The sequence below is a fragment of the Zonotrichia leucophrys genome, chromosome 3, assembly GCF_028769735.1.
Source record: "Zonotrichia leucophrys gambelii isolate GWCS_2022_RI chromosome 3, RI_Zleu_2.0, whole genome shotgun sequence".
In the NCBI taxonomy this organism is placed as follows: domain Eukaryota; kingdom Metazoa; phylum Chordata; class Aves; order Passeriformes; family Passerellidae; genus Zonotrichia; species Zonotrichia leucophrys.
In genome coordinates, this window is record NC_088172.1 from 98389163 (window position 1) to 98415341 (window position 26179).

Genomic DNA, 26179 nt, shown 5'->3' on the forward strand with positions numbered 1-26179 from the left:
GACAAATCAAAAGTTCATAAAACAAATCAGTTATTTTAAATTCAATGTATCTTGTCCTGGTTTCGGCTGGAGTAGAGCTACTTTTCTTCCTACAGGCTGGTACAGTGCCATGCTTTGGATTTAGGATGAGAAAATGTTGGTAACACAGTGATGAGCTGATGCTAAGCAGTGCTTGCACTAAGGCAAGGACTTCTCTGCTTCTCAAACCACCCCACCATGGAAGAGGCTGGGAGGGGCACAAGTGCTGGGACAGCTGACCCCAGCTGGTCAAAAGGATATTCCAGATCCCCTGGTCCAGCACAGAACTGGGGGAAAGCTGCTTGGGAATTCACTGGCAGCACTCAGCAAGCTGTGAGCAACTGCACTGTATTTGTATATTCAAATTACTTTTTCATTACTACTACCTCTTCCATTTCTGTCCTATTTCAATCCACAATTTTCACTTTTTTTTTCCTCAATTCTCTCCACCATCACACAAGGGGTGGGAACTGAGTGAGCTCCTGTTTACTTACTTTCTTCACTTTCTTTTTTCTTCTTTCTTCTTTACTTACTTTCCTATTTGCCCCTATTTACTTATCTCTCCAGTTAAACCACAACAGCACCTTCCCAGAGAGAGATACTGTTGGAGGTTAGCTTCTTATTCTTTTTCATATATCTTTGCCTGGAAGCCCCATAATTTCAAAGTTATAATAACTTGGAAGGAAGGGGATCCCATTTTCCACTCCAAGGGAGCTTCCCACCTTCCCTGGCAGACATTTGGTCCTGGTCCTTTAAACCAGGACAGATACTTACCAAGAAATTCCTAGCAGAGAGCTCTGTGCAGCCTTAATAGCCACAGCCCAAGTCTTCATGCCTGGATAATAAATCACTTAACCCAACAAAGTCCTGTTGTTGCTGATTTTCCAGAGTATCATCAAGGCAATCTCATTATCAGCCTTGTCAAAGGTAATTCAAAAGGTATAATGATTGTCAAACTTCTTCAAAATAGTACAGTGAAGATGATTATGTGGCTTTTGTCCTGCAGTGTGCAGGATCCCGGATGAGTGCTAATAAACAGGCCAAAATTTGCCTTGTAAAATCTCATCATGCTTTTAAAGGCCAAATTATTCAGTATGAATTTTAAATTCCACCCTTGATTTCATTCACACAGAATGAAATACAAGTTGCCAATACACCCAGCAGAGTCCCAGTCCCCTAAAACCCCGTTCCACCACTACAAAAGAACGGGGGTGGTGAAATCCCCTTGCACATGAAATGAGCTGTGCTGAGAGATGCTCTCAATTTGCTGATAGACTTGACAAATCTGAGCAATTCTGCGTCCATTCAGTAAATAATGCTATGAAAATGTTAAATTACCACAGATTAAGAAGTTTGTGATACCTTTGTTTTTCAAACAATCACTTGGTTTTGTTTTGTTTGTTTGGTCTGGGGTTGTTTTTCTTTTATTTTCTTGCAACTTTTTTTTGTATTCTTCCATTCTCCACTGCCTTTCCTACCAACACTGAGAATCGCTCACACAATAGATACAGCCAGAGTCTGGCACATAATTAAGATGTTAAGAGGTAACTTCATCAGAGCACATAAACCTGAGAACCTGCTTATTGCAAGCAGGTGCCAGAATCAATAGCTCAGGCAGCCTGGAAGCTCATCCAAGGTTCTGATTTTAGACATTGCTCAGCAACCTTTCTGTGCTGGGGCCCTCCTGGAAGCACTTGCTTCCCTGAACTGGCATGTTCTTTCATCCACACTGCATTAATGAACACTCCCAAGCTCAGAACAGGGCAGATCTGAGCACAGGACAGGCTGAGATATGAATTTAATTGTTCACATTCTCTTATGCTGATCTTTCAGAGGGCTCTGCTGCCTCTGCATTGTCCAGCACTCTTCTCCTGTTGCTCAGCTACTAAAATAATGAGAATTGGAGGTGGTTATGGATGAAAATGTGCCATGGCTTGTTTTTTCAGCAGTAGAGCATTGCCTTCTCTCTTGTTGAACTCAATGAGAAAAACAGGTGATTTGATACACACATCATTAGTTTCCATAGAACAGTTCTTGAAGCTCTCATTATCAGTAGATTCATTTTGCTCCTATTATCAGCATGCTACTCTGCACCATGGAAAGGAGTAATTTGCAACCCATACATCTCCAAGGTATTCACATTTGGGAAAAAAAAACCAGCCATGATGCAGAAGTCCTGAAAACACACTGATTTCCCAGAGAGAACAACGACAACACCATTAACAATTTTCACCTGCTCATTTTTGAGATTCTGATTTCTGTTGTAATTCCCAAAATCAAAAATCAAGGACACCAATTTTTGCAGAACACAACTAAAATGTGGTTTCAGTTGATGATCCATGCCTTTAAGGAAACAGAAAAACAGGAGATCAGAACAAGTTATCAGAAGATGACAACTACCAATTGTCATATAATAAAGGATTTGCTTTCTCTTCAAGTCCTCCCAGCACATTCTTATAAACCATCTGTAAAATAAGACTACAGACAGGAAGTAACTGAAAACTTACAAAGAACAAGAACAAGCCACCCAGACAAAACTGTCATGAGAAGATAGAAGAAGCTAGCAAAAGAAACTGAGAAGGACTTTGAAAGAGTCTGTAAACTTTTTTCTTAGACCTATTTCTTTTTCTGAGACCAGTTTCAAAAAACAACCACCAAAGTACTGCCAAAACTCTGTGTGAGAGCAGAAGCTGTGCTGCATGCTCCAATGTCAGCATAGCTTTGGAGAAAATTGTATTTATAAAGAAAACAAAGTTGTAAAGAAGATACAGGGTTTCCCATGCTGCCACTTGCATTTTTGCTTCTAAGACTTGTTACGCACTGCAAACATGAGACTAAAGCTTCTGGTCCAAAATCTTGCCTCCATTTTGTCAAACATTCACATTCACCCTTAATATGGCTTCCCAACACATTCCTTCTAAAACTCAGTCTCAAAAATCCAAAAGAACAGTATTGTTTGTGATCAGGTATTTCCAGCCAGTTGGATGAGCTCTGTGATGGATTTCACTGCACTAGACAGGTGGCATGAGGAAGTTTGCCTGTTTCCCACAAAATTCATTTTCAGGTCACTGTTCACTTTCCCAACCTGTTTCTTTCTCAAGTTGCAACAGGGGACGTCTAGATTAGATATTAAGAAATATTTCTTTAGTGAGAGAGTAGTCTGGCATTGGGACAGGATGCCCAGAGAAATGGTGGAATAACCAGCCTTTGAAATGTTCAAATGGTGTGTGGATGTGGTACTTGGGCACATGGTTTATTGGTGACACAGCAGCATAGTCCATGAATGGTTGGACTTGATGATCCTACAGGCCTTTTCCAACTTTAATTGATTATATTTTATGATATTTTTATTCCTAGTTGCCTTTCTTTTCATTGTATTAGGAATAAAAAGGTACATCCACAGCAGCATTCTGGTCTGCCACCAATAATAACAAAGCACTCTCTTAAAATAATAAAACAACAATGTAAAAAAGTGGCAGGACCCAGTATATTATAAAAATTCACTTTACAATCTTGCCAAGAAAATGCACCTTTATCAGACTTTAAGCCTTTAACTGGTTCAGGGCCTGTACAACTGCATAGACTTTAATTGCTCATGAAGCCTGTCCTGCAAAGGAATATCTTCTATTTCCCATTATGAGGATGGAAGCCAGAAAGTTTTTGCTCTTTAGCTTATCCTTTTTTTTCCCCCAGAATCTAATGCAACACAGAGAAAATAAACCCATGGACGGACATAAGAAACTTGTAAGTTGAAAATAATTTATTTTTTCCAATTTTGGGGCTTTGGTGAGCTGGGAGCATATAAAATTTCAAGCTTTATCACAGTCTAATACAAACCTATTTCTTATTCCCACCCCCAGGAGCGAGAAGATTGCCGGGAGTCATTTTTCAGCAGGGCTTTGAGGGCTGCTCACCCTCTTGCCTATGAGCAGCAGCATATTCAGGGGAAAAGCACTTCCAGTTAAAGGAGAGCAGGGTCAAGACCAGCAACAAGGCTTTCCTCAAAGTTGTTTTGCATTTAATCATGTTATGCAGAAAGAAAAAGAAAAAAAAAAAAAGCCAAGCACCATCTCCAGTGTGCTTTTTAGCCATTTTTGGTGCAATCCTAGTGATGAAAAACTGCTGTAGGCTCAGCAAAGATATGAGCCAAGCTGTTTGGTGATTTTAATGGAGACATGATTTCAGTTGCATGGGTAATTGTGATAGCTCCATTATAGTAAAGTACTTAAACACACACTTGGCCTGAAATATATATAGGACTGATACATAAGTTAGGTTTTACTTAAGGACATTTTTCAATTACTTAGGCACTTGGAAAAAAAGCCACCACCCGTACCAGGCCTGAAAATAACTTTCACAATGTTGTTGGAAGTGTCAGTATGTTGAAAATAAAATTAATGGACAATTTTAGAGCTTGAGGATATCTACAGAGAAATGCAATTGGAACATCTTTAAAATGGCTAGCTATATGCATTTCAGCTTCTATTGGAAACTTTTCTTGAAGTCTGAGTTCAAAGACTGTAGGTTATAAACAGCCACCATATTTTTTACTGGTGTAATTATTCAAAGATGCCTCCTAGCTTAGCCTGAGCTTCTCAAGATTGATTTAACTCTGGACACCAGTGAAGGACAGGTAAGAAGGTGGGAAAAACTGGTAGCTGGGGTTGTGGTCCTAATTTCATGCTTACATTCACAACTCTGTGGCTTTTAACTTGATGACATTGTAAATAGAGTGATTAATAGACCTTTGCTATTTGCAATGTACACATTTCACACTGCAGGTCAGGTAAACCAGACAACATAAATTAACCATCTTATAGGATGGTTACACTACTGGAGCATCTGATCCTGAGTCAATTTGTACTGTTAGTAGGAAGCCAGTACAAGTCTTCCTTTAAATTCAAGTGAAAAAAAATTAATATTCAAATTTTTCACTTGACTTTACTCTTTATGACATTGAGTTTTTCTTAAATAGGTTCTCCAAATCCCAAGTGACACAAAATACTTGTAGGAGTCCTGTCTGTTTTTGCCTTTTCACAACCAGCATTCACCATGTGGTGCAACGGAGTTCTGCTTGGCACACTGGTAGGTTTACAGGAAAGAAAACTGCAGAAAATGGGTTTATCAGTGCAGCAGATAAAGCAGTTTTTGGCCTGCAAGGTCCTTTCATAGAAGTGGCACCCAGGAAATAATGCTCTACAGCTACACAAAATCATTTTTCTGAAGACTCTGAGGCATTAATTCTTTATCATATCTCATTGCAATGAGGTAGGAAGGGGAACAGGCCTAGGGAGAAGGAGAAACAGAACAGTCACTGGCTTTGAAGTGAGATTCAGAGTCATTTATTGATCATCCCTCATTTCTGCCTCTGAAGCACCCATGTGGGCATCAGAACAAGACAACCTCATGCACTTACCAGTCTTCCATTGAGTGCTGCAACACCAAACTCCAGTGACTCAGCTCACCACAGGATCCCAGCAAGGACCAACTTCCACCTTCTGATCTGGGAAGCACAAGCAAAGCCAAATGGCAGAGGGAAGCAGGAAGGGAAGACACAGCCTTGTGGCCAGGAGGACGGAATGTGCACAGAGGGCCCTGGAGAGGGGCAATAAAGGCACTGGGCAGAGCAGGGACCACGAGATTGGGTCCCGTCAGTGACCAAGCACAGGCAGGTAGTGCTCCAGTGCATGAAGGAGTCCAGGAATGTCCAGGACACGGTGAAAAAAAAGCAGTTTAGGAATCAGCAGGTTTGATCAGAATGCTTAGCTTCCCAATCAGATATATTAAGATACATAAGTCAGTTAGAGTCAGATAAAGTCAGACACATTCCAAGGCAATAAATCCTACCCTGCTAATAACAGGGCCTAGAAATTTTACCCTTTTGTTTTCCCTGAAATGAATTAAAATAATAAAAATTATCTTAAAATTTAAATAATTCATCTTTTTTTCTTTTAAAATTTTAATTAAAGATGCTTATTGTGGCAGGCTATGCTTAGGAATGGAACCCAGTTATCTTTATACATCAGCAGAGAATCACAGAAGGGCCTGGTTTGGAAAGGACCTTAGAAATCCTCTAGTTCCAATAGCCCTGACACAGGCAGTGGCACCTTCCTGGTGTTTCTCATCAGCTTTCTCACAGCCAGCCCCATCCAGCCTGGCCTTGAACTCCTCCAGTGAAGGGGCTGCCCACAGCTTCTCTTGTGCAACTTGTGCCTCACCACCCCTATAGCCAAGAATTTCTTCCCAATATCTAACAAAACCAGTTAAGGCAACTCCCACTATTCCTGCAGGCCAGCAAATGCATCGGGCATGATTTTTCTTTAGTGAAGGCATACTGGTAGTCACCAAATGCCACACTATCTACCATGAGCCTTGGCACAGTTTCCAAAAGGACCTGCTCCATAATCTTGCCAGGCACTGAGGGAAGACTGACTGGCCTGTGGTTCCTTGGGTCTTCCTCTTTTCCCTTTTTAAAAATGAGGGTTATGTTTCCCCTTCTCCAGTCAGAGGGAGCTTCCCCAGAGTGCCATCACTTCTTAAATATGATGAATAGTTCCTTGAACACTTCCTTGGCCAGTTCCCTCAGGACCATGGATGTATCAAATGTGAAACACTGCTGTTCCTACAATTTAGGTCATGAAATAAAAATGCCACCAGTGTTGCTACTTTAGGTTTTAATCACAATTTTCAATGACATGAAATAGTTTCATTATCACAACCTACCAGTGGTCACTGATGTCAATTCAGAAAAAAAATGCTTCACACTCTGAACAAATGGCACACAAAACTTAGCTTTCATTATGCATTTTAATAACTGGAAGTAATTCAATTCTGATTTTTATACAACCAATTATACATTAACATATACACATAATTCCAGTCACAGTGTATACATAGTTTTGAATCTGCAGCAATATAAAATTAGTTCTACCTGTATATATATGTGCAAGTCTGAATAAATCCTGAGTCATTTTAAAGTACTATTATTTAAATCCTGTAAATTTTAACTGATGCAAATAAACCTCAGGTTTTACAATTATTGTGAAGAAGCTATTTAAAAAACAATATATAGCACTTTGCATCAGCTTTATGCATAGCTATGAGCTCTGTACAGTGCAGAGTTTCCATTTCCAGTCTGAATGATTACGAAATCTGAAAAGATGCTGACCATGTTACTTGGTAACTATTGCTTCCTTTGCTTCTTTATTAATGGTGAATGATTTGTTCAGCCTCCAAACAACTAAGTGTGGAGGACTCTGAGAGGGTTCAAATTATATTCTTCCTGTTGCATATATTTTTGTAAGCATTCAAGTTACCCAGGCCCTTTAATTCTTCTGAGAAAAACTATACAATTATACAGTCAATACTCAGTGTATCTGGAAGGGAAAGAAAATGAAACAACAGTGGAGCATGATCATAACCTTAAACATGACGCTATGCTATAAAGAAACAAAAGAGGAGCTGTTCTTTAAGGAACAGCTTGGACAGAAACCAAAAGGCCACTGGGAAACCTTTTGTCAGCACGACACACTGCCATGGTAAACACGAGATGCTCTTGAACAAATTATCTGAGAAAATGGGAAGGAAGCACTGCTGCCAAGAAGGGATCCAAACTCATTACCAGAGTCAGAGTCTTTGTACACTATTAACAGAGCAACTTACACAAAAATGTCTGTACAGCCCATGCCAGGAGAATGCAGGCACTGCCTTGGGAGCTGCTACAGGACACAGGTCAGTGTGGGGGCCTGGCTGTCTCCCCTTGGGCTGTGTGGATGTTTCCAGGCATGGAGGAGACACAAGGTTTTGTCTTTCCCTCATTCCTCTTGCACAAAAGTGAAGGCACCACTCCAGCCACACTCCTCCAGCACAAGGATCCTGGCCCAGAACTCAGCTGGTCCCATGGCTGCTGTAGTCAAAAACGCCTTTCCTGAAGAAGGGTGAGAATTCACAGATGGTGTATTTGGACAACGTCAGCCCCACTTTGTCAATGTTCAGTGGAGATGATGGAGATTTCAGCATTGCAGAGAAAAAGCTCCTGAGGTATTTCTGTGGAATGAAATATAAAATGTCATAAGGTTTACTTGATCAAATTTATTACAACCACTTTGCAAAATTAAATGAACAGCAAAAAACTCAAAAAATATTTCCATGGGATGTGAACAATCCTTTCAATAACCATCAACAGTTATAAAACAATCTACTGAAATGTCTGTATTAAGCTCTGGAAAAGCAGAAAAGAAGTATTTTCCACTTCCTTCTTATGCCCAGCTTAGCAACTCTTTCATCCTGTGGTTGCATGATGCTTCCGAGTTTATTCTGCAGTCATGGAATCATGACATGCTAATATTATTGTCTAGCATTAGCAAACACAGCAGGTGCAAACCTCAGATCCATGCTGCAGGATATTCACCACATAATACATAAAAGGACTTTAAAAATCTTTCCCTTATAAAGCTTCCACAATCCTTGCGTTGACTGGGGTTTGTTTTGATGATGGCTATCTGCAGAAAGATTTGTATAACTTCCATATTATGTCAGAACCTACCAGTATCTTTTCATTGAGTTGCCCTCAAAATTTCCTTTCTGTTTTTTCTTTTTTGGTCTTACTAGTGAGAAGCACATGGGACACACTTCCTTTCCTTCCCATAAGTTAATATTCACCAACCACTGTGCAAATTGCAGTCACATTTGTACACAGAGAAACTGGGGGATGTACACTAACACAGTTAGTTTTCACAAACCTGAAAAAGCTTCCATTATATGTGGGTTCATTTGGATGCAACTCTCCAGGTATGTGTGACTTAATAACTTTTATTATAATTTTTGAACTTTTGAACAAAACACTGGGTAAAAGGTTTGATCAGACAGATATTACAAATGCATCCAGTGTCACCCAAACACCTGCAAGGGAAATCTCATCTGGAGCACAGGGATAAACTCCTTTTCTGTACCACAGACTGACCACAGAAAGAGAGAACTTTCACATCATTCACTGGTCTTGGATTCCATGGGAAATATATCTGCAAGCCAGAGAAGCACATTCTCCTCTGAAAAACACAACATTTAGTTATTTGAATGCAGCAGTTTTGGGTCAGGAAAGTGTTTTGTTCAGGAAACTGTCCTAATTATTCACTCATTTCTCAAGAATAATTCCCTCAAACTATAACAATCTGCTATCTTTTTAAGAAACCACCTGTTTCAATATTAAAGAAAGAAGAAGAACAAACAAAAAATAGCAAACAAAAAAAAAAGCAGCTGAAACAAAAACTATTCTCTTGGCAGAAATGGTGAAACTTTCCATCTCATTCAGACCTGCCACAGGTTGTATTAATGTTCATGAAAAAAATTGATTACAAAAATGCCTTCAAGATGAACTGCAACAGACTAAGAGGTAATTTAAAGTGAGAAAGAGAGAAACATTTTTCATAATTAGTTCTCAAAGGAGGGTTCTTTACAAAAAGTCCCAAAACAATAATTCCTGCAGGATGAATATGGTAGAAAATGAAATGTAAAACATAGCATTCTGTTAGTGTTTTAGCACTGTGCTGAAAAGCTACTGCAATAATTCTAGTTTATGACTACCAAAGGCTCAAAGGCACCAAAATATCTCACTGGACACATCAAAAGACCTACTGCCTTCACCTTGGTATGTATGGCCAGATAATTGACTGTCATGCCTTTTCTTTAAAGCCATTACTCATTGTTTTGGCATGATAGCTCTAATGGCAAAGTAAAAAATCCCTCTGCTCTAAGCACACACTTATGTGACACACAAGGAACAGCAGGTACATTTCTTTTCCACATCTGTGCTCCAGAGTTGAGTGAATATCACAGATTCCTTGAACACAAAAAAGATCCTTGGGAAAATGGCAACAAGCAGACATGAACAGCTAATGATGGAATTAATTTTGTATGAAGGTTTCCTGCCATATGGCTTGACATTATGTGCTCTTCAACAACCACCTCGGAACAAATTAGCCATCTTATAAAACCCAGATCTGCATTTACCCTGGTATGTTAATACAGCCCAGAGCTGCTGTGCCCTTGACACAAAGAAGCTGTTGCTTCATTGACACACAGGCTGCTCTGCCCAAAGATGCTGGCTGGGAGTGTTCTCCTGGAGTGAGGGAACAGTGACTGATGGCACAAGTGCTCACATCACAAACAGTGATCAGAGTTGTGGCAGGGCACTACAGGGGAAGGCTGCTCTGTCCTGTTGGCTGCAATGGACAGCAAAGTGGGAAAAGTGACAGGAGAAAAAGAACAGTGATCCTTGCAATGTATGGAAAAATGCTTCCCAAAGTCAGATGTGGTAAGGAGAGGATGAGAGCCACAGCAAGCTGGGAGAGGGGCAGGAGCACATCAACACCAAGTGAATGATGTGCCAGAAATGATGAAAAGTCCCTTAGAGATCTAGAAGAAATTCAGCATGGACTTCATTGAAGCTCAGGAGGCCACTGCAAGCAGCTGGAGTAGGAGCAAGGCTGGATTAAAGGATCTCTTCTGCCAGCACTCAGTGGACAGGAGGAGAGCTGTTTCCGTATCTTTTGTATTAAAATCCATTTCCAGCAGCAGATACAATTTTTGTCTATTTACAGAATTCTTTTGATGTGTCCTTGAAAAAAAAATTCTTAGCGGAGACTGGCAAGCTGAGGATACCTTCACAGGTCCAAATTTTATACATATTAATAATGTGATTTCCGACTGATAGTAAAATTGTCCCTGGCATGCAAATCACTGTTTAATAGCTACTAGGTTTGTATGATTATTTAGGAAAGAAAAAACTAGTTAACTGCCAAAATATTCCAACATGCTTGGTTTTATTGCTCGTTTTTGTTTGTTAGACTCTGGCCATTTGTTCTGGATTATTTAGTCTGATAATCACTGTTCTTCCGAATGCACTTTGGAGTTTCATTTCACTAATAGCATTTGACCTGCTATGCTGGAAAATATCCTAATGATACATTTGTAAACAGCTTGGTGTGAGGGCACAAGACTCTGGCACTATAACAGAGATGTAAAATGGGCAACTCATGCATTGATCATGTTGGCTGTTCTGGATAAAAACACACTCTGAGGAACACCAGCTCAGAGAACAGAAATACTCTGCATGTACAAAACAAGGATAGAAAGCTGCCACTGTCATATTTTCTGAAAAATCCCTTCACCAGGATTTCTTCTCCTGGGAAGCTGAGAAACCTCAGAGAAAAATGAAAACAATAATTATCTGATTCCTTCTCCTGTGTTTTGCTGCTTTGGAATGAGGTTGGAGATTGTTTATCCAACAGGTGGTTGTTTGATTGGTTTCATGTGAATTGTTTTAACTTAATGACCAATCACATCCAGCTGTGTTGGGACTCTGGAAGCAGTCATGAGTTTTCATGATGATTCTTTGTAACCGTCTGTCTGCATCCTTTCTCTATTCTTTAGTATAATTTTAGTACAGCAATGATTGATATGATATGATATATGATATGATATATGAGCCTCCTAAGAACATGGAGTCAGATTCTCAATTCCTCCTTTGTTCTTTGAACATACCACAGAAAGACAGGTTAAAAACTCATCCAAAATAGGAAAAGCAGTGGTGCTTGCTCTCTCTGAAGGCAATACAACCTTCAAGCCCTCTAACTTAAAATTTATGACAGCTGTACCTGCACATTTTAACTCTGCAAATGAAACTAAGCTGGAAAAAGTGGTATAAGGCCCAAAGGCTTTTCTCTCTTTACCTAGTCTGAGTAATTTCCCCTCCCTTTTAATTACGTGAATAGCAAAATGGAAAGCATTTAAAAAGCTTATTAAAAATCATTTTAATAGGGTTCACCTTTTTAGCAATAGGCCAGTGCTCATCTTGTGCTCAATTCATCAGCACAACAAAGTCATTCTAATCATTTCTGCACTACTTTGTGATGTGGGGACTTCACAATTTTATACATTTTAATGTAAAGCCATAACTTAATTTAAAGTTATTAAAGGTACTACAATCAAAAAGCTTTCTGAAACGTGAAAGTCTTCTTATCATCCTTTCAATTGTGGCATATTAAAGAGGAATTCAGTTCAGTGACATTGTTCTCCTAATCCACTGCTAACAGTGATAGCCTCAGAGACCAATAGCAGAGCTTAGCAAGAATTGGATTTTTTCATTAAAATTTGGTGTGCTTAAAAACTCATCAACTCTGGTACTTTCAGAAAGTAAAAACACTTCAAGCTTTTGCTTTCATACTGCTATTTCTAGCAATTTCAAAAAAAAAAAAAAAAAGTCAGTGCTTAAAATACTTTAGAAGATACTTTTAAAACCGGCATTAGAATTACCACCTGCTGATATATGCCAGAGCTGAAAGCACTAGAAAGTTTAAGAAGATAAATCTTACAAAGTTTTGGGGATTTTTTAGACAACAGCTCCTTTTCTGTGAGACAATACCACCCTTTCAAGACCTGCATGTCAATTGGAGAGTCAAAAGCTTTACCACAAGGTCACAAAAGATCACTGGTGACAGAGGCAGGACTTGCCCATCTAATTTCTAACACAGGCTCCTGTCTCCCTTTAATTTAGATGCTGGTTCCTCCCTGCACCAATCACATAATTATTCTGTTGACTAGTGATAAGTGTTGCAGGTTTTAAATCAGATCTTGATTTGAATTATCCATAGAGCAAAGCATACACAGGTATCACAGTTCTTTCTACAGGATACAAGTCTGATTACCAAAAAACCCCCAAAGCCAGACTGAAGCACATTCCCTCAGCCTAAAAAACCACCAAAATTATGTTGTAATTAGGTATTTGCACAGTCAGCTCTTCCCAAGAAAGACTCTACCCCAAAGCAAGCAGACAGGCACGTGATTTGCTTCCAATCTGTGATCACAAAAACAAGGATCTGTTTAAAAGACAAGGCATGCAAAGGGAACCTCCACGTAGTTTCAAGTTCATTTCTGGATTTATTAAATTTGAGCAAGCAGGGAAAGAATTCGCAGATAGCAAGACTATAGAATATGAGGTACCATTGCTTTGGAGGACAGCAATCCAAAATACAGCAACCCAAAATTATGGATTTGGAGGACAGCAATCCAAAATTATGTACCAGATTACAACTAATACCTTCACCTCCACCAATTCCAGATTCAGATCAATTCTCCACTCACCAGATACAACTTACTCAGAAACATTTTGGTCTTTGGTGGACTTTTTCTAATAAAGAAAACATGAAGCTTCAATTCTTTTCCCCAACACCTTGACATATATTGCAAGATATTATAAAACAGATTTGAGTAAAGTAGGTGAGCAGAACAGCATGTGATGATATTCAATATCACAAGTGATATTTCAGGCCCCTCAGGAAGTACCTAATGTCACCTGTGGATCTGAACACATTTATCTCCTGCACATATCCTTAGGTCATTCTGTAATTTCAGAGCAATGGGGAAAAGACTTACTGCCTGGGAGACTACCTGGTGCCTGAAGGATCTTATTTCTGTGCAAAAACTTGGAGAGAAAATGTTGGTAATTATGATGGGATCACCTGGCCCATCATCTTCTGCTGAAAGACCCAGATGGCTGGGCTCTCCTTACAAAAAACCCTGCGAAATTAGACACTGTCAAAGCTCTTCAAGGGTTCCTTGAGGAGCCAAATTTGACAACTGCCTCCAGAATGTGACTGTCCCTGGTGTCAGAGACCTTGCTCAAGTTGTAGACAATTTGTGTATGCACTTTTTAGGAGAATGAAGACAGAACCACATGTCTGAAAATGGCAAATCACCACTGCAATAGTCACCTTGATACTGGCTAGTTTTTTGCCTTTTTTTCTTTTATATATTCTCTGTACTTTTACATATTTATTTGTAGCTTTGTAGCCTATTATTGCATTCACAGCTGGTTTTCCCAGTACTCTTCCCTGCCCTAACAGGCAGGAAGTAAAAACACTTTCCAAAGCCTCTATCCTCTCTTGGTTCTTTTTAGGAACCAAGGCCAAGAAACAGCTCTTTGGGAAATATTTTTCGTAAACTAGTTCAGTTTGTATCTAAAGGGATTTAGAAGGGGCCTTAACTGGGGGAATTGCATCAGCACTTAGTTAACACCAGAGATTCCACTAACTGAGCTGGCCCTGCCCAATCCAAACCCCTGTACAGCAAAGTCCCTGCTGTGCATATGAAATTATGTTAGGAAAGATTGTTTGGATTCAGTCTGCCTTGAGCAAGCCTATCCATGGGATTGTTTTTGCTCAAGGACCTGGTTACACTTGGTGGGTTAAGCAGAGGGCTGTTGTGCACCTCAGGGGAATCTGACTGTGGGTGAGAACAGCCTGCAAGGCTGGAATGCACTACTGGCTGCTGAATGTCACTGCCACTGCATATTTTAATTACCACGGACTTGTCCAGTCATATCAGTCATGGACCAAATGAACTCTGTCCATATCTGGGGCGATGGTCAGTGACCACTAAAATTGTATTTGTATATAGTTATATGTAGATATGTATAGATATATCCATAGGTATGTTTACAGTTGAAATGTATTATTTGGGCATTAATCAGACAATATGGGATAAGAGGTGGAATGTCCTGGGGTAATCCATAATGTTATTTTATTCCATATCTATCTGTGCCCCCCAATATTGCTACTGTATCATAAGAACACCAAAATGAGAACCTTGTGTGTGTGTATGGGTGGTTATCACAGGTGTTTTTAAAACTGGCACTCTCAGGCAGCTTCCAGCTTTTTTTGCCAAGGGGTATTTGCTTTGTGGGTTATCTGGTCCTTGTTTAGGCAATGGCTTTGCTTCCCTTGTAGGGTTCTCTTTTCATTTTTTTCCTCAGCTCAGAAAGTTAGGAGTTTTGAGATGCATTGGGGTGAATTCCATAGGCACCCTCCATACAACAATCCTTTGGGCATGTTTAGAGGTACCTAAATTACTTTGGAACTAAGCAGCTAAATTGCATTAAAAATACTGGGACTTAGAATTTTAGCCTCTTGGGAAAGTCTCTCTATGTTTTTCATGCACAGCATGATGCAGGTGCCTTGAATCAGAGTTAGTTTCCTCCAGAGTTGTACAGGTGAAGCAGATTTTACCTCTACATCTCCAGAAGTGCTTGAGTGACACTAAAATTTAATTTTACCCAAGGTGGTACTGAAATTTACTCAAATTCATATACCTTTTTGAATTTTCTTAATGTGCAAGCATTCTGAGAGATGCCAGTTATGATTCCAGGTGAAACTGCTCTCTCAGGCTTTCAAAACCCAAACTATTCATTATAGCTGTTTGGAACATTTTTCTGTGCAAGTCTAATGGCATGAGCACATTATGCTGAATTACTATTATGCCACATCAATTGAATCAACTTCTTAAGTCAGTCTACATCCCAAATTACAATCTTATTCTGCCTGTAATTTGTTTAAAATCCACAGGACTTGTATTTCTTACAATGTCTGCATGGTAAAAGCTTACATTTATTGGCTTTAGGCAGCTCTAATGAAAACTGAATTGCAGGCTGGCAGGGAAGCAAATAAAAAGGCAGCAAGGGCTATGATTTACAGGTGGTCTATCAGTGTGAGACTTCTTTGGAAAGTGAATGACCATTCTGAAAAGGATCAAAACAGACCTGTCTAGTGAAGGAAGAGCACAAGTCAGAACAAGTTCTGTCAAAATTTATTTAGAAAGAACAACAGGACTGAATTTAGCATGCATCCCTGGGCCAGCAGTGTGTCATCTGCTGGAATGGGCAAACACCTACCAAACAACCTGACATGCATCTCCCTCTGCTTCCTCTGGTGAAATCCCATGCTGGAGGATGACTGATACTCTTGCTTTGGAAAGGGGGTAAGTACCAGATTCAACCCATTGTCCTTGGCTGACCACTCCTTTTATTCATCTGCCCACATCTGAATGTGAAGAGCCATTAATGGAGATTGTGATGAAGGTACACAACTTCAAAACTTGGTTTGTACGAGTATGTTGGGAAATTTAGTCCATCCTAAATTTCCATACTACACTAGGATATGGAGCTAAACTGGAGCTCTAACTATATGCTGCCCCACTTTACAAACTCACTTAATCATAATAAACATACCTCCTTATTTTCTGGTACTCTGAAATATCTAAAAAGGAAAGGGAACAATAAAAAGGCCTTTAAATTGCAAATCCTATTTCATTATTTGGTTGCAATGGAGATAAATATTTGATCACAAAATATAATTTTTGAGGTAGGGACCTGAAGCTATACACCTAAAGAAAAAACACCAAAATTCTTCTAAAGAGGGAAGATGTATATTGTGCCAAGTTACCTCTAGTAAGCTCTGCAGAGCAGGGCTTCAGACTGATTTTGAATTAGGCCCAGATTTCGAGCAAATGAGTCCACACTTCCCCTTCCTTTTGCATTCAGTAGCCTGTCAAACCAGAGCTTAGAATTAACTGATCCAGAAAATAACCTCAGGCTGTTGTTCCTTCTAAATGACCATCTTTATCACGTGTTTTGATTACAAGAATAATGCCTTGCATTGTTGTGGGCTAGCTGAAGGTCTACAGTATTTAATCAAAGTAACATTTTATTGGTATGGGATCAACAGCTGACCTATGCAAAGCTCTGCTCCTTTGTATCTAGTGACTATAACCAATAAGTACAATTAATTTTATTTATGCATTTTGGAACCCAGTAGGGTCTCACACAAGAAGCAGAGCCACCTAAAAAAAAAAAAAGGTTAAATGCTTTGCTGCTGAGAACTACTGCAACTCCTCTTTGAGGGTTGATGCTTCAAGACCAGAAAAGCCACGTGCCTTGGGCTGCCCTAATGCTGTGGTGACAGATGGGAACCTGACACATGAACTTGCCCTCAGATGCTAACTGCAAAGTCTGTCTGCCAGCAAGATTTCAGTGCTGCTGCTGAAAAGCAGTTATTTTTGTTCTTAAATTTTGCAGTGGTTTCTAGAGGATCTGAAAGGCACCTGGTACAGACTGACTATACCTAAATTAGAAAATGATCTATGGCATGGATTTTATGTAACTGATATTCACAATGAGGCCCAGCCACACACGCTCTTCTCTTGTCTTTGTGGATGCATCTGTGCTCTTTCCTTCCCTGATCCCACTGCATCCCTACTCCTCTAGTGGGAAATTAAAGCCATCACTCCAAGATATTGCATTCTGTAGCTCAGACTATGGGTATGAAACAATCCTCTCTAGGATATCAAACACCAACATTTGCAGTGGTTTGCTTTTGCACCAGCAGTGCTACTGGTGTGTATCCATATCTGGGAAAAAAGAGAAGAGTTTCCTTTTATTTTCCAGTAAGTATCAAGTTGTATTCTGAATGTGTTCTGAAGTCCATCTCACCTACACTCTGCTAAGAACAGCAATCACCACCACACTGTCACAGGCAAACATCCATTCTGCAGGAGCCAGGCTGGTGAGCAGCTGCATAAAGCTCCTTTTAGAAAACTTTGGCATTAGGGATGTTGCAAGCTGATGCCTGTGTCTAATGATTTTCTTTTAGTAATCAATTTGAACAAATATCTATAGAGTAGCTTAGTGACTAGTGTCATTCAGGGAAAAAAAATCAAACAGAAATGGTAATTCAAACCCCACTTGATAGGGCTTTTGCAATACAGACATCAATTCACCTGTAACCAGCACAGGTTCTCTCAGTTAAATACATTTAGGAATGGGGCAGTGAAACAAAGACTTGTGGGGAACACTAATGATGCTCATACTGAATATTCAGGTGATGAACAATCTAAAATCACAGTAAAATGTTTCTGTTCGCATGACTTCAAGGAAAACCTCAATGTCTGAGGCAGATTCAAACACTCTGTTTGCTCAAATTTGTTGACAAATATTTTGAGGTTTTTTCCTTCTCAGATGTTTCTATTGCTGTCTTCCACCAAGGTATTAATTCAACAACTAATAAGACACTTAAATAACAAGAATCAATCCAAGTTCAAGAAAAAGGTGCTATTTCCATAATTTCACCTTTTCCTTAAGAATCAGATTCCTGGAGCCATCTCAGCATAATGTTACTTTTAAAGTGGAAACATGACAAAGCTAAATTTACAGCCTTACTAAAAAACAAAAAACTAGAAATCATCACCTCCAAAGGAACTCAAGTGAAAATACAAACTAAAAACTAAACAAAGGATTTGACTTCTAAGTTAATCTAATTTTGGAAGGTTAATTTTGGCTGAAGGTAACAGCAATATTTCAGCCAGTTCAGTGTCTACAATACTTTCCCCAGACAGTTTTCCAGATTCAACAGCAAAATTGAATTATGCAGCTCATTCAAGATTTATTTCTGCCTCCTGCATTAACACCTATCATTGAAATCCTCACTGGCTGACATCAGGAAGTGAGGAGGACAATTATATTATTAATTTTAAATAAATTGAGCATGTCTATCTTTTAAAGAGGTTCAAAGTGCCAAGAAAAAAGCAGAGCAGAGGCAATGCCAGGAAGATGTATATGCTTCTACAGAACTCAGAGGCTCACATTACCATACGGTTAACAGAATGACTTTTACTCCCTGAGCTCTGTGAGTGCAGCAAAAGACAACACATGACTCCTACTGACTGCTGAGCTTTATTTCTAGACCACAGATCAGAGGATATTTCTGAACTGGAAGTGACCCACAAGGATCAAGTCCAGCTCTTCATGGAATGGCCAGTCTGGGGATGGAAGCCACAACCTTGGTGTTACCAGCACCACACTCCAACCAACTGCTGATCCCTAAAAACCCACCAGAGAGTCTGCTTGTTTCTCCCTTTGCTGTCTGCAAACCAACCTGGGGAAATGCAGCCCTGAGAACAGGGAACAGAGACAAGGAGACAGTCTGAGGCTTGGGACAGTTTTGTTTTCCTTTAAGCAACAACCTGTTTGGATTTTTTTGGCATAAAAGTTGTTTTTTGCTAAACACACTGGTAACAGCAAGGGCAAGAAGGAAAGCCCATGAATGCAAGGCTTCTGACCAAAGAGTCAAGAAACACAGCTCAATCTGCTATGTCAGCTCAGACTCCTGCCCAGCTTCTCTGGCTGCACAATGGGAAAACAGGCCTAAAAATAATCTTCATTACTACAGCAAAGCATCAGTCTAAGAGAAGAAGAAAAAAGAATAGTCAGGGGAATGGTATAATACAGAAACACAGTATCCATAGAAGCTGGAATTTCAGGAAAATTTCTTTTTCATATCATCCACAGACCTAGCAACTCACCAAAGAATTAAAGATACTTTGCAGTTAAAACAGGAATAGATTCATTCACTGACTCTTGTGGCAAGTATTTCCTTTACAAAGTTTTTCCTTAAAAAATACCCAAAAAAATGAATATGCGTCATCTGAATTCACTTTAAAAAAGGATCCTATACTCTTACCTACTGATTTCTATTTGCAAGAAAGGATAGATACACAATAACTTCTGTTCATTCACTTTACTCAGAAGAATTCTTGACAATGTCACTTAAGGCAGATTTAAACAAGCAAGTTTGGCTCTGAAGTGAAATTACAGTCTTTAAACTGCAAAACAATAAATTTAGAGTTTTGCCCTGCAACAGGTCCCTGATGAAAAGCTAAATTAATAGATTGCAATAGGGTATTTTGGGTAGATAATTTAAAATACAATGTAGATGTTTTCTCTTAAGATGTATAGGTAAAACCTTGCACATTATTTTCCCAAGCTCTATGATACTGTCAAATATAGTTCAAAAGACTTGATATTATACCAACAAACACCAAAGCAGAAGTGTTTACAGTGCAACTACATATCATGCTGGAGATCAAAGTTGAGTTCTCAGGTTCATCTCACACAAAAATACTTCATGTAATGTGCTTTTCTACAAACAAGGCAATGTGAAGCTTTCAGTTAGTTAGCATTTGTACCAGTTAGGAGAAATAAAAAAACTTAATGTTATACACCAACCTTGAATTTACTGTGATTTAAAAATCACAATCCTTATAATCTGGGACTCTCTGGATTCTTTTACTCCAAGTGATTTCACCTCCATTATGATTAAATAGGCACACTTCTAAACCCAGGCTGAAATGATGTAGCACTACATCTCAATCTTCAAACAAGACAAACTCCACAACAGCCAGTCCCCCAGATTCTAGTTGTCTAGAAAGGTACCAAAAACCCACTGCTATTCTCAGTACTTCTATTGTGGCAAGAATCCTAGAGATGATATGTAGGAAAAACTAAATTCTTCCTAAACTGTCTTGCAAAGGGAGAAATCTAATCAGGCACAAGGAACTGCAGTTGCTAAGAGATGACCTGTGGGAAGCACTGAACTACCCAAAGCTATTTCAATGAAAGAAGTTCAGAAAAAATGATATGGAGTTCCAGCCTATTTAAGATTCATGAATACCTAATGTAAAAAATGTGTAAAGAAGAGCAGAGCAATTTCTTTATCACCACCACTAGGATGACTGCTCTACTAATAATCTTACATCAAAAAATATTTGCTCAGAACACTTACTGGACTGGTACTTCAGTCTGTCATTTATTTTCAGTCAATAAAATTAGCTCAATAAAATTGGTCTGCTAGCTGTATTTTGCTTTTTCAAAAAATGCTGAATTAGCCATTAGCTCTTGGCTAAGCAAGTGGAACAACCAAACAAGCTTTTATACCCTCCTACAGCTGTACCAACACATCAGCTGTGAAGCTGGAAACAGATTGCAAAGGGATTTCAGCAAATCAAGAAACAGGATCAGGTGTGAAAGTCAACTGAATACAAGCCATGATTCTACTTGATACCAAGCTCTAACACTCTCACCTTCCACCTGCCCAAATTCCTAAAATCCAAGGATCCAAGTCCCTCACAGAGACAATCCCTCCAGTTTAATTTACCACTCCCCAGTTACACCCTGATGCACACTCAGGGTGAAGGCCACAAGGCATGAACAGCCAGTATTTGAAACAGAGCTGGTGCCTGGGCCATCTGCCACTATTGTGGCATGACTGCCACTTTCACAGCCCAACTCAAGACATTCCTTGAGCCTTTAAAGCATTACATGACTTTGGAAACCATCCCTGCTTAGGTGGTTTCTCTCACTCTTCACCAAAGAGGCTGCAGCTGTGTGAGCTCTCCAGCTAAGGGCAAAGCCAGAGCAAACCACTGCAAAATATACAGTGAAAAGAAAACACTGTGATTAGAGATCTAGACATCAGGAGGTTTTGATCATCCTGTTGCATTCAATTCCTCATGGCAAGGATAGTAATATTTGCTTGGCTCCTCATCCTCTTTATCTGGCTTGCCCTTAGCCACAGGGGATTTTCAGTTCTTCACCACTGTGACTACTCAGTGGAATGGCCAAGGGGCACACAGCAAAACATATAGGTAATGAAGTTTTAACAACCTAACTTAGTTAAAATAGATACACTATAATTTTAAATTAAAACCTGGCTATAAAGTGCCACAGTCATATTTTCTGGAAAAATCCCCTTGCCCAGGATTTTCCTCCTGGGAAGCTGAGAAGCCTCAGAGAAAAAGGAAAACAATATTCTCTCATTTGCTTCTCTTGTGTTTTGCTGCTTTGGAATGTGTTTGGAGATTGTTTCACTGGTTTCTGGTGCGAATTGTTTTGACTCTTTGGTCAATCAGGGCCAAGCTGTGTCAAGGCTCTGGTAAGAGTCATGAGTTTTCATTATCTTTTGGCCTTCTGTAAGTATTAAATATCCTTTCTGTATTCTTTAGTATAGTTTAGTATAGTATTCTTTTATATAATATAGTATCTTAAAATAATAAATTAGCCTTCCAAGAACATGGAGTCAGACTCATCATTCCTTCCTCCATCTGGGGAACCCCACAAATACAAGAGTAAAGCTGTAAGTACTACATGGCCATGATCAAAGCATTGCTATACACAGCAGTTTTACCATTAAAATCATTACAATAAAATCTCTTAGTAAACCAATGAAAGGTCAGAAAGATTAAGAGATTAATTTTTTACTGGCAAAAAAGATGCAAATTGAGTACTAGACTGGAATATGGGCATGCCTTTATGGTATGTATTGAGGATGTGAAAAAAAAAATATTCATTTTGTGCTTCATGTCAGACAGCCTGACATCAGAGGTCAGGGGGAGGATGTTTTCAAAGAAAAGGTGAAATTTTTGTAGAAAAAATTCAAACCACCTAAGGAAAGATCCCAGTTGTAAGCAATCTACTTTTATATTAATTTCTCTAAAGCTCTACCTAATGCTATTTTAGCTCTACAAAGAATATAATTCTTAATGACTTGCATGATCAAGTAATCCCCATGTTTCTGCAATATCGTTGCAGGGTGTACAGCTTAGTCTTTGATAATGCCTCTTCCCCAAAACCCCACCTCCTTCCCCTGGGCTGCAGTAAAACATGCATTAACATAGAAATAAAAAGACCTAATGTGTTTAAAATCATGCTATCCACACAGCACTGTAGAACTACCAAAATAACTCAAACCCTCCAACTCAATAACCTTGTCCACAATAAAATTAATTTTTTTTAATTCATTGAAAGAAAAAGAATACTTTCACAAAGCTGGATTACAAAATAAAACTCAAAGATGCCTAAATATTGCTTTAGTTCTGTCATGAGATATTTGGATATACTATGATAAAATGGTAAATCTCCAACTAACAGACTGCATTTAAAATAGCAGCAGTTTTTTTAATCTTGTCTTGCACAGACACCAGCTGTCTACAGTGAACACTTACCTCACCCACCACCTTTCCCCCTTAAATAAATCTATCTCCTATGAACATCTCTAAGAGTTCCTTTTTTTTTTCTAGATTAGGAGTAATTTATTTTTTAAGAGATGTTTCCTTACTTTGCAATGTACTGCTGCCATCTCCTGTGTTAAACGAGGCAGCAAGTAACTTGATACTCACAAACAGGCTATTTAATGTTGATCATGTGGGAATGGCTTCTGTTGCTCCAGCAGGGAGTACTCCTCCCAAGCACACAGCAGAAGCCTGTAAAAAATTGGTATTACCTCTAAGTGACACCTTCGTTCCGCAATCACTCGCTCATCCTTGTTCCCAAAGAGCTTCTTTGGAGGGAATTCTAAAGTGGCAACCTGGAAGACATTAAAGGATGAATCAGCATCACAAGTGATAAGCTCAAATGAGAAAATTCTGTTTAAAAAGCAACTAGGAAGAAGAAGAAGAAACTGGCAAATATTCATGAGCCGCACTATATGCTATTAGTAAATATCACATTCTACATTTCTACTGAGGTTATTGTGATCTGCTCTGTAGTATTGCTGAGATAAAGAGGCATTTTGTCATCAGTGAGTGACTGAAAGAAAATTTAGGAATTGGACCACCACTGTTTGCCCACATAAATATTAAAAATTCGCAATCCAAATGTGATGTGATAGTATCATATAGGAAGTAAGAACAATTTCTGCAGGAAAATGTATCTTAAAACTCCTTGCTTGAGTCCACATGGTATTAATTGAGACATGAAGTTTAAATGGTAATTCACAAAGTAGTATGGACTAAGAACTATCACTAGTCAGCTCTGGGATATTTGGGTAGCAACACTGAGAAGTTGTGTCTCAAACTCTTAATCATCGCTCATCTCAAAGTTGTCACACTATGGGGAAGGGAGAAGAGGAGAGAGAGAAAGAGAAAGAGGAGAGAGAGAGAAAGGAAGAGAGAAAGAGAAGAGAGAAAGGAGGAGGGAGAGGAGAGAAAAAGAGAGAAGAGAGAGAGAAAGAGAGAGAAAGAGAGAGAAAGAGAGAGAAAGAAAGAGAAAGAGAGAGAAAGAGAGAGAAAGAGAGAGAGAGAAAGGAGGGAGGGAACTGCCTCCCCTTTTTGTATACCAATAAATAAAATGCTTGAACTAATTAAAGCCAGCTATGTCTGGAAAACACACAAAAGGCTCAAGAGCAGGTAACAAGTACCACTGAACTTGGTCTGCTAAGCCACTGGGAACAATGCAGGAGAAAGCAGGTCCTCTCCCCATAAACTGTGTTTGCACCTGAAGGTAAATCAAACCCATTTTTTTTCCAGCACTCACATCATGAGAGAGAATAATGCAACCTCCCACTGGAATTGCTGGAGTTGTTTTGCAGGTAAATCCCTCTGTAAAACTGCCACCTGCATTAATTCCCCAGGCTGTTTGATGATATTGAACCAGTAAAAAAGATGCATCATTTTCTAGTCTGTCAGCACATACAGGACTGTGGAGAATTTACAGCTGGTTACAGGGAGCAGACATACACTGATTTAAATGAGGAGCTCCATTATTAACATTGAATGTTTGCAGCTTTAAAATACAGAGGAATTCTGCAATACAAATGATTTATTCCCACTCTCTGGTTCAACTCCAACTTCGACAATTTTAAAGAAATGTCTAGACATCTTAAAATGATAAAAGTGATGTGGGGCACCAGAGGACATTGAAGAGATGTCTGCTCTCCATCAATCTTGCCAGTATGTCCCAATTATATTCCTCAAATTTCTCCAAGCATATTCTTCTCAGTGTGCCTGCTTCTTCACGTTGGCAGGACAAACAGTACACAACCAGTTTTGTATTATAATGTCCTGGGGACTTATTTTCACTGCATTATTCTCTTCTTCACCTATAAATTATTTTAAGTGCTAATATTTTCAAGGACTTCAATATCCCACGTCTGCAGAAATTGCATTTTATTAAATAGTACTGCATCATGACACTACCAGGAACAAACAAGGTAAAACAACTACCACCACAATCCCCTCCTGGCCATAGGGAGATTGTTTTTATATTTATTTGCTAATAAATACTTTCATTATAGAATTTTAAAATAGTGTCTATTAAAAACCAATTTGCACAATGAACCTACCACTACAGCATCCTCAGACAAACTCTGTGGAGTCAAAGCAAGGTCTTAAGTCAGGCAAGATTTCCTTATCTAAATTAAGTTCCATCTGAACAGGAAATTGGGGACTAATTCTACATAACTTTGGGATGAGCAAGCTGTTCTCCTAAGCTTTCTGGGTGTATCTTAGGAGAAAACCAGTTGTATTTTATAAAACCAATGTGTTTTGTCGAACAATTTCAAACAGAAATAGCTACTCACATTGCTTTAACATTTCTTAACTCTCAAATTAATACTATGCACATATGTCTGAAACCAAACCAAAGTCTATTACTAGAGTCAAGAATTTAACGTGCAAGACAAAGGTCTCGGCCAGTAAACTTTGCTCTATGTTCAAAGTCATAACATGTACCTATATGAAAATCATGAGTTTATTGCTGGTCAAGAAATGGGGATCTGCATACTTTGTACAAAATAAAAGCCACCAGAATGCCAATGTGACAAACTATTCTTTACATACATATATAAAGTGAATATGTTTGTAATATGCCTGTGTGTATAGAATATACCTATTTATACACGTATGTCACTTGGAAGGATTTTTTAACCTGCAGAGGTGTGTGATAAAGGACTAATCACTTACTGCAGATGGCATCTCTATGGGGCCAGTGACACAAACCTCAGGCCTGCTAGAGCATTTCTGTGTCCCACGCTTTCCCAGTGGTCCCCTGGCTCCTCTTTTAGCCAAATGATTAGCTGATGGCTATCTCACAAATAAAGTACAAAGACCATTTCCATCACACAACAAATGCCCACCCATCTACATGACAGAAAATGCTCCAGCTACAAATTTCATCATCACTTCAAAAACTCACTTATTTCAATGGGTTCTACTCCTCTACATGCCCACAGTCTAATGCCCACCAAAATGAGAAAGAGACATTCAAAACTGCAGGTTTGAGTTTCAGGCTATCCAAACATTTAATGCAAACATGACAGCACTAGTTCCCACCTACTCTGCAGCTTGAAAATTATCTTTGCAACATTAAGAAACTGACACATCCTTGCAGCAAGGTAAATTGCGCAGTTTTCTATATCACTGAAAATTCAGCGTAATAGGAAGCCAGTCCATTGTGCTATATTTATATAAAAATACACTATTAGTATATTTACCAGAGATAGTGTGCATATTATATGTATATATTTAAATATATATGTACATATATATAAATTTATATCGACATATATATATACACGCCCCAACTGATCTTTGACACTCTGACTTATTACTTTAATGCAGGGAAAAATATATTGGTGCAAGAGCCCCACAGATATACAGAGTGACAATAAAACATCCTTATCCCATCATAATTTTGGTTCCTAAAGAGATGAACTAGAAGCAG

At 39.0% G+C, this 26179-nt stretch overlaps 1 protein-coding gene across 2 annotated transcripts in view; it reads right to left on the minus strand.

The window, feature by feature from the left end:
* Positions 1-6736: 6736 nt before the first annotated feature.
* KIF16B (kinesin family member 16B) overlaps positions 6737-26179 on the minus strand; it is a 138900-nt gene continuing 119457 nt past the window's right edge. For both annotated transcript variants that reach the window (XM_064709461.1, XM_064709460.1), the window contains 2 exons: positions 22962-23045; positions 6737-8064 (listed from right to left, as the gene is read on the minus strand). In XM_064709461.1, coding sequence (XP_064565531.1) covers positions 7906-8064; positions 22962-23045 — 243 coding nt within the window. In that variant the 3' untranslated portion in view covers positions 6737-7905. The remainder of the gene's footprint in view (positions 8065-22961; positions 23046-26179) is intronic.